We start from the raw sequence: 14,600 nt of genomic DNA, 5'->3' as shown, positions 1-14,600 counted from the left end.
ATTTTCCCATAGCATATGATAGAAGTGCCGAAAGACAATTTTTTAATGGAAATTGATTACCTTTTTTTCTTCTATCTTCCACTAGCAGAATAAAACTGTTCTAACTTCTAAGTCAAGTAAATCTTTAAAATGAAGCATTTATAAATGTCTGCTCTGAAAAATAGGTATGCCATTTATAGTTAATGGTTTATGTCCACTGATACTTAGTTTGAAAATTTTGTAATACTTTGTATATGGCCTGCTTCTATTGTTCTAGAGAACAAAAGAGAGAAATTGATTTTATGTAGGTTTACTAGGCATGTGTATAGAGGAGTAAGGAAACACAAAATAAGTCTTTTGTAATTAAAATTATTTGGAAAACATAGATTTTTCACAGCTTTTTTTTTTTCTTTTTTCTGGCCAACGCTTATACCTGAAATGATACAGGAATTACTGTTATTGTGAATAGAATAAGAAATAACAAAATTTCTTCTTTTAACAGCTTACTATTAACATCTTCGAAAGAAACTGTGGCATTGGCAATGTTCATAATAAAAATCCATGCATTTTTTAAATATTTTACAGAACTTAGAGTAGACTACTATATGGGTCATTCGTTCTCTTTTAAAATTGTGTTAGTGCCTGATTTTTTTCCCAACAAGGTTCATCGTATACTAGATTTCTCAAAATTAAATGATTACAATAAGTATTGGTCTTTATAAATGTGTGTGTGTGTGTGTGTGTGTGTGTGTAAGGAGCCCTGGTGGCACTGTAGTTTGCTAAACAAAAGGTTGGTGGTTTGATCCCACCCAGCAGCTCTGTGGGAGAAAGACCTGGCGATCTGCTCCCATAAAGATTACAGCCTATCACATAAGCCACAGACTACATGACCCCAAAACCAGAAGAACTAGATGGTGCCCAGCTACCACTACCAACTGCTGTGCCTGGGATTACGACCAGTGATCACGAGAGAGTCCTGGACAGGGCCAGAGAAAAACTGTAGAACAAAAACCAAATTCACAAAAAGACCAAACTTACTGGTCTGACAGAGACTGGAAGAACCTGAGACTGTGTCTCTAAGACACCCTTCTGAACTCGAACTGAAGCAATTTCCGGAGACTACCTTTCAGCCAAACCACAGACAGGCCCATAAAATAAACAGTAACACCTGAGAGAACCATGTTCCTTAGAACAATTAATTATAAGAGATCAAAACAGCAACATTTGCCCAAAAGCAAAGATGAGAAGGCAGGAAGGGGTAGAAAATCAGTATGAAAGGAATCAGTGAACCTAGGACAGAAATGGAGAGAGTGCTGACACACTGTGGGGAATGCAGCCAATGTCACGGAATACTTTATGTACAAACTATCGAATGGGAAACTAATTTACTCTGTAAACTTCCACCTAATGCACAATAAAAATTTTAAAAAAGAATAGCATGCGCTGCCCACCTGTGAGAAGTTTAGAGTCTGGGTTCCACAAATTTTTTTCTGTAAAAGGCCAGAGTAAATATCTTAGGCTTTACAGACCATACAGTCTCTGTCACAACTACTCAACTTTGTGGTTGTAGCAGGAAAGCAGCCACAGATAATATGTAAACAAACAGGTGTTACTGTATTCCAATTAAACCTTATTTATGGATATTGGAGGGGGAAAAAAAAAAAGATTACAGCCTAGAAAACCTTATGGGGCAGTTCTACTCTGTCACATGTGGTTGCTGTGAGTCAAAATTGACCCTATGGCACCTAACAATATATACCTGTGTATAGATAGATGATTTATAGATAGATGATAGGTAGGTAGGTAAGTAGTAGCATTTCCTATAAAAGTCAAATGGCTTATACTAGAGTGAAAAATCAACTGAGGAACATATAAAAAAGAAACTGTGTGTGTGTTGAGCAACAAGCATGTGAGACTCATGTGTGGTTTTGGCTGAGCAGGCTGGAATGTGGACTGAGCATAGGCTTTGGGCATCAAACAGACTAGAATGGGTACTTGAGTCCACCTTTAAAGAATGCCTTGACTTTGGCAAGCAAGTTATTCTTTGAGCTTCAGGACCTTCAGATTTTAATCAGTGATTGGCATTGCTTTTTAAAGCTATGACATCCTGGGAGCACCTCTAGTTCTTACCTTTTGATGAAATTATGGCAAAGGTTGGATCTGGTCCATGGGAACATCAGTCACGTATTCTAAGAGTTCAGTTTCACAAAAATAATTTTTAAGACTTTTGTCAACTTATTAATATAAAGAAAATACATGAATATATTCTTGTTTTAAAATTCAAATAACACAGAAATATATTGACATACCAAAAAAAAAAGCCAGTTGCTATGTAACATGCTGGGGATATAAAACAATTACATGAGTTCCCTCCCTTCAGAGAAGTTAGCGTTTGGTGGAGAGGAGAGGTAATTAAACTGATAGTCGAGATGCAATGTGGTAAGTGGGATGATAGCTCAACAGAAGCATTAGAGATTTTCATTTGTTTGCTTAATCCAGGGGGTACTAACCACAAGTACCATTTAGTAATGGCGTTCATATAGAAGCTTGGCAAACTGATTCTTGTGCCAGTGAGGATTTTTCGTACTTACCTTTGAGTATGATTTCCTTTAATAACAGGTAGGGCTGTTCTGTCATTATTACTATATTTTTATTCTTGCTATGGTGTATATTCTCTATTATGAATTATTATGTGTGTTTGGAAATATATGTCAAAAATTGTTGCTTATCCTCAATTCTTCTTTCTGTATTAATATTTCTCATATCAGTACCACTGAGATCAGTTCATGAAAATTGCTTCTGAGATTAACAAAATAATTTCAATTAATTCATTCTTAGAAAGTAGCCGTGTCAAATGGTTTGTTTTCATTGCAGAGGTCAAGATATTATTTTCCTGGGTGCATTTTTATTTAGATTTAACTCCCTTTTCTATATGAAGAAATACAGAATGAGGTAGAAGGATTATTAGCCAAAAAGTCTTCAGAGAATTTTCAACCTTGTCCTTTACTAGATTTTTAGGTTCCTAAGTAACTTTCTGTAGGCACCGAGAATACTGTGAATCCATATATTTCTGTAGACCCTTTGAAATGACTAATATAGATAAATGTGTATCTTTTTCTTCATAGGATTTGTTATGTTTAGAAAACATTAGCCAAACTACATTTAACCAAATTTAAAAAAAAATTTTTTTTATTGTCGTTATACAGCAGAAATCTCTACGTGCCCTTGCTTTATGTTACTTGTGTTCATTTTAATTAACAACTAAATTTAAACAGGAATGGCAGGCATGTATTACAAATGAAGTTGATCTAAAAAAGTATTAACCGAACATATAATACTCCTAAATTTCTTCAGCTATGTCCAAGAAAACAAAAATTGATACTGTACAAAATTCCAGTTACAAAATCTCTGCTAATTTTGCTTTGCTACTGCTATATGTGATATTTTCACTCTATCTCAGTAGAAAGCGATTCCTGCCATCCTGTAAGATCCAGACAATAAGGCATCCTTATTTTGTTTTGTTATCAGTTCACCAGTTCAGGTAGGAAAACGTGAGCTGTTCAGGCAGTTGTTTCTGAATGGTGTTTATGATTTGCTAGAAATGGTATATGATAGGCAATGCTACCAGTGCTCTGACTAAAAAAGCTACTCCTTCCTGAGTTTCACTCACTCCTTCAGAAGCAAGTACGGAGGTTACTAGGCATTTTTGTTTGTTTGCATTTTGCAGGCAGCCACTAATAATAACAGAACAATGGGAATTTTTTTCCTAGAGAGTTTTCATTGTAACTGTGTAAAAAACCAGCCAAACTTCGGGAATAGAAATATGGAAATTGGGACATATTTCAGGCACAGGGCTCATAGGGATCGTTTTTTTTAATTTTAGTACTTCTTTTATGCATAACAATTATAATTAAATGAATCACGATGTGCTTTAGCCTTAAAGGGTTTTCTAACTTTAAAAAATAATAAACCAAAGGGTTTTTTATTCTATAAAGCATAACTTTTTTCCTAAATCTTGGCAAAACTTAAAAAAAAACTTAGTTTATTTTTGTTAAACATAGAAAATGGGAATAGATTTGAAGAAGAATTGTATTGCTAGGGATATGAAAAATAATTCTGAATTTAAGAATTTATAGTACTTGAAATCATATGGGTAGAAGATTGGAAGAAGATGCCATATCTGAGTAAAAGATAAAAAGTAAAGTTTTAAAATAGTTTAGCCATTACTAAAAGTGTCTATGCAAAAAAAGTTAATGCCTGACCAGATGATATTATCAAATTTAAATGCATCCAGAAATGTATTTGTGTATATTCAATTTTAATTTTTTTGTATTACCTTTTAGATCTGGTGCTCCCTCTCCCTTAAGTAAGGTAAGGTTCTATGTATTCACCTTCATATTAGTTTCTTAGTGCAAGGTAACATAACAAAGCCCTCATTCATTCATAGTATGACTGAAAGTGAATGTATTAGTATGATGTTTTCCTGGTGTCAAAGCACTTTAACGTACACTGAACCTTAGCCCTATGAGATAAGGAGGGATGGTGATATTATGCATGTCATATTGGTAGAGCATTCAATTGTTGTTAGGTGTCTATCAACAAGCATGTTCTTTAGACAGTCTTCTATCATAATTTTAATAACTCCATCACCTTCCTGTTGAAGGAACAGGATTAGAGCTATCGTGAGAAGAGTATTTACTTCTGTAGATCTGTAACTTACATGTATCATTATATTTTCCAGGCCAAACTGTAATAAATGTGCTTTTTCCTCTTTGACCAATTTCCATCATTTAATTGCTGTCATTACATTCAGGATATCATTATGACTGCACTCATGGTTCCCAGACACCCATGCACTGTGCCACTGCCTGGCCGGCTGCATGAGATTCCCTCAGGGAGCTCAAAAAGCAATGAAATCAAATCAAATCAAACCAACAGCTCCCCAGTGATTCTGACACAAAACCAGCTCTTAAAACCCATTACATCTATGTGAAATTCCAACATATGACTGTTGAGTAGACTGTGACAAAATTGTGGCATCTTTAGTGTATTTCTACATTGTAGCCAAATCAAATTTTACGGAATTTTTGTTTCTGTAATAACAAAATTATGTTGGTTCTGTTTTCCTAGCTCTCACATCTCCTCAGAGCTTGTTACAAGGCAGTTTTCCTTTTTTTATTTTTTTGTGGTAAAATAATATGCAACAAAATATTTGCCATTTTAACCATTTATAAGTGTGCAATTCAGTGATGTTAATTACATTCACCATGTTGTGCAACCGTTTCAACTATCCATTTCCAAATGTTTTTCATCATCCTAAACAGAAACTCAGTGCCCCTTAAGTAATAACTTCCCATTACTCCCACTCCTCAGCCCCAGTAAACACGAATAAACTTTATGCGTTTGTACAAGGCAGTTTTTAATGGGCTTTTGTAGACTTTCATGTCTGCTTTTTTGTTGGTAGTATTTATTACTGCCGTTAAGTTCTCAGTGTTGTTTCATCAACATCATTTTGTAAGCATATTTAGGTACATTAGTTAAAAACAGAAAAAAAAAAACTAAGTGAAGTTGTATGTCCAGAGATGACATGCAGATTAATTAGTTACCATTTCTATTCATTCCGTAAATAATCTTCAGTTTTCCAGCTGGAAAATTTGAATTTTTAGTTGAAGAGACAGGCTTCAGTTGACATTTTCTGAGCAGTAATATCTATAATAGGAGCCTTGGCTGTACAATGGTTGAGCACTTGGCTGCTAACTGAAAGGTTAGAGGTTCAAACCCACCAGCCTCTCCTCAGGAGAAAGGTCCTGGTGTACCGCTCCCGTAAAGATTACAGCCTAGGAAACTCTATGAGGCAGTTCTACCCTGTCCTGTAGGGTTGCTGTGAGTTGGAATCGGCTCAAATTAGCCAGAACAATATCCATATTATTCATGTGTTTTTCTTTATTGAAGTGCTCAATGCTTGGCACTTGTGTAGCTACTGAATTTTGACTTCTTGATTAGTTATATTCTTGGACAAGTGTACATTAGACAAATACTACTTAAATCTGAAAATTCTTATAAATTTCTTATGTCCTCAGCCCTTTTTCTTAAATTATTCTTTGAAAACTTCCTTTTGGTCTATTTGAAGTTAGATGTCCATATGACAGTATTTCATAGCTCTTGCTTGGCCTTGGTCTTCGTGTATTTTATTGCTGATATATGTCATTTTCACTTAGAGAGCTATATATTGGTAGACTCTTGAGATATTTTATCAGTAGTTCTCATGAATACATGGTGAATAAAGGCACCAGATAAAGCATAATTGGATAGTTAATAAATAAAATGCTTATTTTTTTAATATATTAGCTGATTATTAACACCTCTTCTTAAAAATAAGCCAGTCCATGAAAATAAATATATAGACTATATTCCTTTTTTTTTTAAGTTTGATCTATGTTATATTAGTGATAGAATATATTCATGATATCCTCAAGCTTTCAGTGACTTGTATCTTGTTTGTAAATAGTTCTTCGCTGTTTGCCAACTATTTTGTAAGTTAGAGTTCTGGAGTTTTAAAGGCATCTGAGAAGACTTCATATAAGTCTGTTTAGGATGAGTAGAAAAAAGAATGGCCTGGGTTTTCCTGCAATTATTAAAATTGATAACGTTGAAAAATTTTTACAACTCAGAAAATCTTTCCCACTAATTTTACATTTAGAGAATAAATTTAGCTTTGATTTTAAATATATGATTAGAAGTTGTTAAAATGTTAGGCCAAATATTTTTTATCATAATGTTATATAAATTACATTTAACTTTTAAAATCTGAGACATGTTTTATCCAATATTGATTATTAAAATTTTCAATTCCGAATTTTCTTGAGTTTTTCCTCCCACGAGGAGTTAGCAGACAGTTGCTGGAAATGTCACAGGCCTGAAAAATGGAAGTCCTGTTGATCTGTGTCCTGTAGAGTCGTATTTGACTAGAACGTGTTGTGCATCTTCACTTTCAGTCTTCTCCAGCCACAACTGTTACGTCTCCTAATTCTACACCAGCTAAAACTGTTGACACATCCCCACCGGTTGATTTATTTGCAACTGCATCTGCGGCTGCCCCAGTCAGGTTAGTTAAAGAGTGTTCAGTGAACTGTTTATTAATATTTTGATTAGGCCTTTATTTTATTCTCATTTATTGTACCCAAATGATTACAAAACAAAACCTAGTCTTAGTAACCTATGATATTTGGGGTTATTTTTGGTACACAGAGTAAGTTCTTTCACACCATATGCAGATACTTAGGGCTGTACCTGTCGAAGCATTCAAAAGACCTAAGCGGTGCAAATCACCCTGCTGCTTGCAAAAGGAAGTGGAAGAGTGATGCACACACTTGAGATTCTGTTGGAAGTGGCTGCTATGGAAAATGTTTTCTAAAATTAATTTCTTGTGGGAAACTTAAAAGGTGTCTTGAAGTGCTTTAAGGAAAAAAAAAGTTGCAGCTGTAGGCCAATTAGCTGATATGTGTGAGGAACTCAGACTCTGCTGGTAAGAAGAAACGTCCGGGGTGTTCCTAATCTTTTCTTATAGCACCTAGAGGTTGAGGGCGGTGGTGGTCCAGTGGTAGAATTCTCACCTTATGTGTGGGAGACCTGGGTTTGATTCCTAGCCAATGCTTGGTTTGCATGTAGCTGTGATGCTGAACAGGTCTCAACAGAGCTTCCAGACTAAGACAGACTGGGAAGGAAAGGCCTGCTGATCAACGTAAAGTCCTGTGGATCACAGTCCCATTGTGCATGGGGGTTTCTGTGAGTCACTAGATGACAGCAGGAATGACAACATACTGTAAAATCTCAGGGCTTCCTAAAAGGGAAGCCCTAACTCATAGGGTCACTTCCTTAAATAGTAATTTTGAGTCAATTCCATGGTTCTTTTGCCTTGAGAGGATTCTAGTATCATTTTGTCATATTTGTTGCTCTGATTATAAATGTCCTATATTTGGATGATTGAGTTTTGACATACGCACCAAATCTAAGTATCGTACCCTTGTTAACTGTGTGCATTACCCTCTGCTTACTTATTTCTGCTTTTTATAATAGCATGCTTGGTAAAACCAAATCCTTTTTGCTGCTATACTAAGATAAATTGCTTCTTATAAAAGCTTTGATTCCAGACTTAATAATAAGTGTGTCTTCATATTCTCTTACTCAGACTAGTTGTAGTGATAAACGGACATCAAAACTAGGCAATGCTTTCAGGGGTTATCAGACTTTCAAAAAAAGCAACAAAATCCATTCTTCCAAAGAGTTACTTGGAAACCCAATAAAAAAATAAAATAAAGATGGAACTGCTGTTTATGAGGAGGGTTGAGGAACCTGGGACCCTAATGACTTGATACCTGATCTATTAACCTTTAGGCCACTGCCTCTCAAACCTGAGTGTACATATGAAACATCTGGGGGTTTTGTTAAAATTAAGATTCTGATTTAGTCGATATAGGGTAGGCCTGAGATTCTGCATGTCAAATAAGGTCCCAGGATGCTGCTGGTTTGGGGACCACACTTTGAGTAACTGTTGTTTGGGGGACCACATTTTGAAGGCTCTAGGCCCCTCCTTGGAACTTCTGTAAATGAAGACATTTACAAAAGCACAACCCCAACTGAATAAGAATAAAAAAATACAGAACTTATTTTTGCAAGACTTCTTGCAGGCAAATGTGATATATTGTAATCTGATTTATATAAAGGATAAATTAGTGATTAAGTATTTATTTTAGAAAAGTGTTCTCTGATTTATAAATAAAATCATCTCATGACATGAATTTTTTCCATATAAAATAAATTTAGAAAATATAAAAAAGGAAAAAAATTACCCATAATCCTCTTACACTAATACCTTTAATAAAACTCATTGCCATCAAGTCGATTCTGACTCATAGCAACCCTGTAGGTCAGAGCAGAAGTGCCCCATTGAGTTTCCAGGGAGCAGCTGGTGGATCCAAACTGCCAACCTTTTGATTAGCAGTAGAGTTCTTAACCACCGTGCCACCAGGGCTTCGATACCTTTCTTCATAACCTGCATTTTAAAAGCTACCCAAAATAAAAGATACAGCATATTTAATGAAATATCCCCTTCCTTTGTAGTATTTAAGTTTTCCCTTTTAATTTCTGCTGTATGATTTGTTGAGTGACCCATTCCTTGAAGTGTAATTTAACTTCATTATTGTCTATAGAGCGGCGGTCAGCAAACTGCAGCCCATGGGCCAAATCTTGCCCTCTGTTTTTGCAAATAAAGTTTAATTAGAACAAAGGCATGTGCATTTGCTTACATGTTATCTATGTCTGATTTTGTGTTACAGTAGCAGAGTCAGGTGATGATAGAGACCTCTAGCCCATAAAGCCTGAAATATTTACCATCTGACTCTGTACAAAAAAGTTTTCGGTATACAAGTACATTTGGTTACTTGGTGCCATACTTTCTGAAATATTATTCTTTTATTTGATTTTAAATATCCAAAATCCTTGCCTTTTTTTTTTTCTACGTAAGTCATTATTTTAATGCATCATTACATTATAAAATTTCAAAAATCTGATTTTGAGGCTGTACTTTCCTTTCAGCACTTCTAAACCATCTAGTGATCTCCTTGACCTCCAGCCAGACTTTTCCCCTGGAGGGGCAGCAGCAGCCGCAGCACCAGCACCACCGCCACCTTCTGGAGGAGCCACTGCATGGGGAGGTGAGCGCAATTAGACAGTGGTGCTACTTTTTTTCTATTCATTTTATTTAAATTGTAATCTAATTTAGAAAAAAGGATGACTTAGTGATTACTCATTCATTGTAGTGTAAGTATTCTCTGGTGTATAAATAAATTCATCTCAACATAGAAAATTTTGTCCATACAAAAAATTTAGAAAATAGAAGAAAAGAAAAAAATTTCCCATAAATGTTTTTTATTCAGGTTTTGTTATCTTGACCTTCCTGATTACTCAAAATAGTGTTAAACACTTGGAGGGAAAGTATTAAGTAGAGCACCTATTGACTGAAACATATGTTGAGAGAGAGAAACAGAAAGAGAGACCAACAGAGAAAGTACCTATAATACAGTCAGAATTCACAACTTTGAAAACCCTATGGAGCAGTTCTACCCTGCACACATGGGATCCCTGTAAGTTGGAATCAACTTGACAGCAACTAACAATATAGTTTTTATTTGGAAAGTTGGAACAAAGGAAGCATTTTCCTTTACTATCCTAAAATTCTGATTATTTTTAGTAATTGCTCTCCAGAGATTCAGTTCTTAGAACATTGAGTGTGCTCGTGAACTTACATTGTACTCAGGCAGCATTTCTGATTTACTCAGACATTGCCCACTCAATGGATTCCTTTAGACCTGAATTGGCTTTATTGACTTTGTATTTGGCTTTAAGCAATTAAAATCCTGTATAGATTCTTAATTGTGTCAGAAAGAATCCATATTAAACTGATTGAGAGGAGTCAAATCTAAGGATTTGATTCCCATTTGATTTATGAATCTCAAAAAAATCAAACTTTTATAAATATTTCATTATAAAAAGCATATTTAATACTGATATATAAATTAATTGCTGCGTAATTCTTATAGCTGCACAAGAGTTGGTTCTAAACACCTTGCCCTACTGCATCAGAGTATCAAAATGAAAATTTCAGTAAGTTAAAAACATACTTACTGAAAGTTCTTACAACTTTAGAAGCGGCAAAGATAAAAGACTTAGTAGCTCTTTAATGAGGAAGCCAGTAAGATGCTCAAGCTGGTTCAAAGAGCATCTTGAGGAATGGAGTATTTTTATAGACGTTTGAAAAGGGGTGTTAGCGCAAGATGTCTAGGTTAGACACAAAACTGATCAATGCCCTGCAGGGCAATAAAAATCATAATCTCCCAGGCAGAAATTATTTTCATCTCTAGAAGATAAAATCTATAACTTAATTATTTCAAAATCTGAGTCCTTCAGTAGCAGTAAACAGCAAAGTTAAATGATGCTGCATTCCCCTAGATAGTAATCCGTGGGTGGACTTGTTAAACAACATGTCAGGATGACATCCAGAGTACGTGCTGTAACCTCTTGATTTTATTTTCAAGGTTTTTGTTGTTGTTGTTAACAAAATGAACAGAAAGATAACAAGTTCTGAAAAAAAGCTGCTAACAACAAACATAAGCATTTAAAATTTTGGTGCTTTTCTGTTTTAAGTATTTAACCCATTCTATTTTTTTTTTTTACTATGTTGAAATGGTCAACCCTTAAAACTACAACTATGAATTTATAAAAATAAAATTGTTCTTTCAGCTTCATCTAACTTTGTTAAGTTTCAGTTGTTAAAGGAAGAGATTTCATAAGGGCATTCTTATGGTTCTTGTGTTTTTGTTCTGAGCTTCATCTTTTTAAAATGTTTGATTATTTCAGTTTGCTAATAATTTATTTTTATTACCACAGTACTTTATATAACGTATTTTTTTTTCTATCTTATTTAAAGGTGTTTCAAGTCCATATCCTTAAATAAGACTTTCTCAGTCATTAATATAAATGACTTTTATAGAACTTTTGTTATTTAAAATTTAGTTTTAATTGTAAATTTGCAGGGTTATACAAAACAAATTTTTTCCATTTTATAAGAATGTATTAACTCCTTAGGTCTCTTCAAGTATTTAAATCAGCTTTATTTCACACTTTATAATTTTTAAAACTCATCAAACATTGAGTGATTTAGTTAGAACTTTAATGAATAAACAGTAAAATGTCCTCTCTCATCTTATTCCCTGGTGTGAAATTGTAGAAAAATTTTGTCTTCATCTTTTTTTTTTTTTTTAAACTTCTGCCACAAAAAGAATGCCAAATGAATAAAAAGAAAAAAAGCTAGGTGAAATCCTTTTTTTAAATTGCAGTTTAACATTGTTATTCAATTTTATCTCTAAGTACTTCTTGCTAATCCCATAATGTTGTAAAGAATAGGTTATAATAACCAATTTTCTTAGTATACATGTCAGTCTTGTTAGATATAAGTAACTGCTGATGATTGAAACATTGATATATTATTAGTTATAAAAGAAATACTGCAGTTTTAGCCAGGGCTGTCCAGTATGGATATACAGTTTGTACATTGCTCAAAGGCAGGTGAGAGGGGCTCAACTCTAGCCTGAATTCTGCTAGCCAAGCTGAGAGCTCTTCTTTTTATCCTCGAGGAAGAAGTGCTTTTTTCGTTCGAATTTGTCCACTCAGAGGAAGCACTTTTTAAAATAATTATCACAAAGGCACCTTACAGGCTAGTGAAAGCTTTGACTGAAGACCTGATGGTTGCCTTCTAATGATTATATAGCGTTAGTCTTCTGTCTCAACAAAATATCTACAACTGCAGAATTTCATAGCAATGGGAATGTCAGTTTGGGGAAAAATTAATACTAACAAATAAATTCTTCAGTTCCTAAAGCAAAATAGTAAAAATTGTAAACCTTAAGTAGTTAAAGTAAGTGTTCACAATATGAAATTGGAAACTCTTAATGTAATAGTTACCTTCTGTTTACACTTATTCTGTAGATACGCAGTGGTGGTTGAAGATAATGCCAAATTGTATCAAATACATTTTGGCTCATTTGATTGAAAAAAAAAAAAATCACTTTCTCAGTTTTGTTTGATAAAATCAAATCACTTCTATTAAAGCATATTTGAATTTGGTATAACTAGATAGAAAAATGCAAGCTCTAAAAGTCTTTAAACTTATTTACTGTAGATGTTTTTATTTGGCCATATTGATAATTTAAAAAAGGCTTTCATTATCTAGGGACTATGGCCACTTTATGTTTCTCTTGGGGATTACAGGTTCTGATAAATATTTCCATTTTAAGAGACATAGTGTAAATGACTGGGTTAGTGTAAATGACAGTTTGTTTTCCTGTTGGTGTAAAGCAGCAAATTTTAGCAAATTCATGTTTTAGTAACTTAAACTTAAGTGATACATATAAGATTTGGTATTTCTGTGGGCTAATAATGAGCTCATTTGACTAAAAGAGCATAGGGCATTTTTTAAATCCCCACCTGTGGCCCCACGAAAGAGAAGATGTTCTTTATTTCATAATAAATTCATCTTTCAGAAGCACAAATACGTGAGTCTCTGTGTGCCCTGTATATCTTGTTAATTGTTGTTAGATGCTGTAGAGTCGGTTCTGACTCATAGCGACCACACGTACAACAAAACGGTAAGCTGCCCCATCCTGGGCCATCCCCACAATCATTGCTATGTTTGAGCCCATTGCTGCAGCCACTGTGTCAATCCATCTCATTGAGGTTCTTCCTCTTTTTCACTGACCCTCTACTTTACCTAGCATGATGTCCTTCTCCAGGGACTGGTCCCTTCAGATAACATGTCTAAAGTATGCAAAATGAAGTCTGGCCAACCTTGCTTCTAAGAAGGAGCATCCTGGCTGTACTTCTTCCGAGAAAGATTTGTTCATTCTTCTGGGAATCCATGGTACATTCAATATTCTTCACCAACACCATAATTCAAAGGCATCAGTTCTTCTTTGGTCTTCCTTCTTCATTGTCCAGCCTATTAGGCGTTTGAAAATACCTTGACTTGGGTCAGGTGTACCTTAGCTCTCAAGGTGACATCTTTGGTTTTTGATGCTTGAAGGAGGACTTTTTTTTCGGCAGATTTGCCCAATGCAGCACATCATTTGATTTCTTGACTGCTGCTTCCATGGGCATGAATTGTGGATCCAAATGAAATGAAATCCTTGACAACTTCAATCTTTTCTCCATTTTCATGATGTTGCCTATTAGTCCATTTGTGAGAATTCTTGTTTTCTTTATGTTGAGGTGTAATCCATATTGAAAGCTGTAGTTTTGGTCTTTAATCAAAGTATGTATTTTAGGAGTGGGAAAATGCAACTTTTTTAAAAAAACGCTTGATCTGAATAGTCTACTTTTTCAGAAACACAAAGTTTCTACTAGGGTTTTATTAGAATTGAAATTAATTGCTAATATGCATTTGAAATGTAATTAATATTATGTTGTTATATGACTCTAATAGTTTCCATTTAGTATATTACCTACGACGCAAACTGTTTTTGTGGCTCATGTCACCATTTGCTTATTAATAAAATCTGGGGGGTGTATCTATAGGCTGTTTTAGTATATGTGTTTGTATATGTGCATGCATACATACACATAGGGAGATTTTGAAAGCTTTGAAATTCACAGTCCTGTAATGAAATCACAACTTGACTTAGATGTCAAGCTATTATTATTAGCTCTCATTATGGAACATTTCTACCACTTGTCTGTCATTTTGTTGTACTGTGGTGGCTTGTATGTTGCTGTGATACTGGAAGTTATTCCACCAGTATTTCAAATACCCATGGTGGACAGCTTTCAGCAAAGCTCCCAGACTAAGACAGACTAGGAAGAAAGGCCTGGTGATCTATTTCTAAAAAAAAAATAGCTGGTGAAAACTTTATGGATAGCAGCAGAACATTGTTATAGTGTTGGAAGGTGAGCCCCTCAGGTTGAAAAGCACTCAAAATATGACTGAGGAAGAGCTACCTCCTCAAAGTAGAGTCAATCTTAATGACATGGATGGAGTCAAGCTTTCGAGACCTTCCTTTGCTGATGTAGCA

General features: G+C 34.6%; 1 protein-coding gene across 9 annotated transcripts in view; it reads left to right on the top strand.

Annotated features, from left to right (window-relative positions):
- The window catches only part of SNAP91 (synaptosome associated protein 91), a 170,038-nt gene that overhangs the window by 100,548 nt on the left and 54,890 nt on the right, over positions 1 to 14,600 (top strand). For 8 of the 9 annotated variants that reach the window (XM_049896484.1, XM_049896534.1, XM_049896526.1 and 5 more), the window contains 3 exons: positions 4,323 to 4,350; positions 6,975 to 7,084; positions 9,574 to 9,692. In XM_049896484.1, the coding sequence (XP_049752441.1) occupies positions 4,323 to 4,350; positions 6,975 to 7,084; positions 9,574 to 9,692 (257 nt within the window). Of the gene's footprint in view, positions 1 to 4,322; positions 4,351 to 6,974; positions 7,085 to 9,573; positions 9,693 to 11,464; positions 11,543 to 14,600 lie in introns of those variants that run through there. The other variant, XM_049896540.1, reaches the window with a different exon arrangement.

This window comes from Elephas maximus, chromosome 1 (assembly GCF_024166365.1).
Source record: "Elephas maximus indicus isolate mEleMax1 chromosome 1, mEleMax1 primary haplotype, whole genome shotgun sequence".
NCBI classification, from domain to species: domain Eukaryota; kingdom Metazoa; phylum Chordata; class Mammalia; order Proboscidea; family Elephantidae; genus Elephas; species Elephas maximus.
The sequence above is the reverse complement of the archived record's forward strand: the minus strand, read 5'-3'. Positions and strand labels throughout refer to the sequence as shown.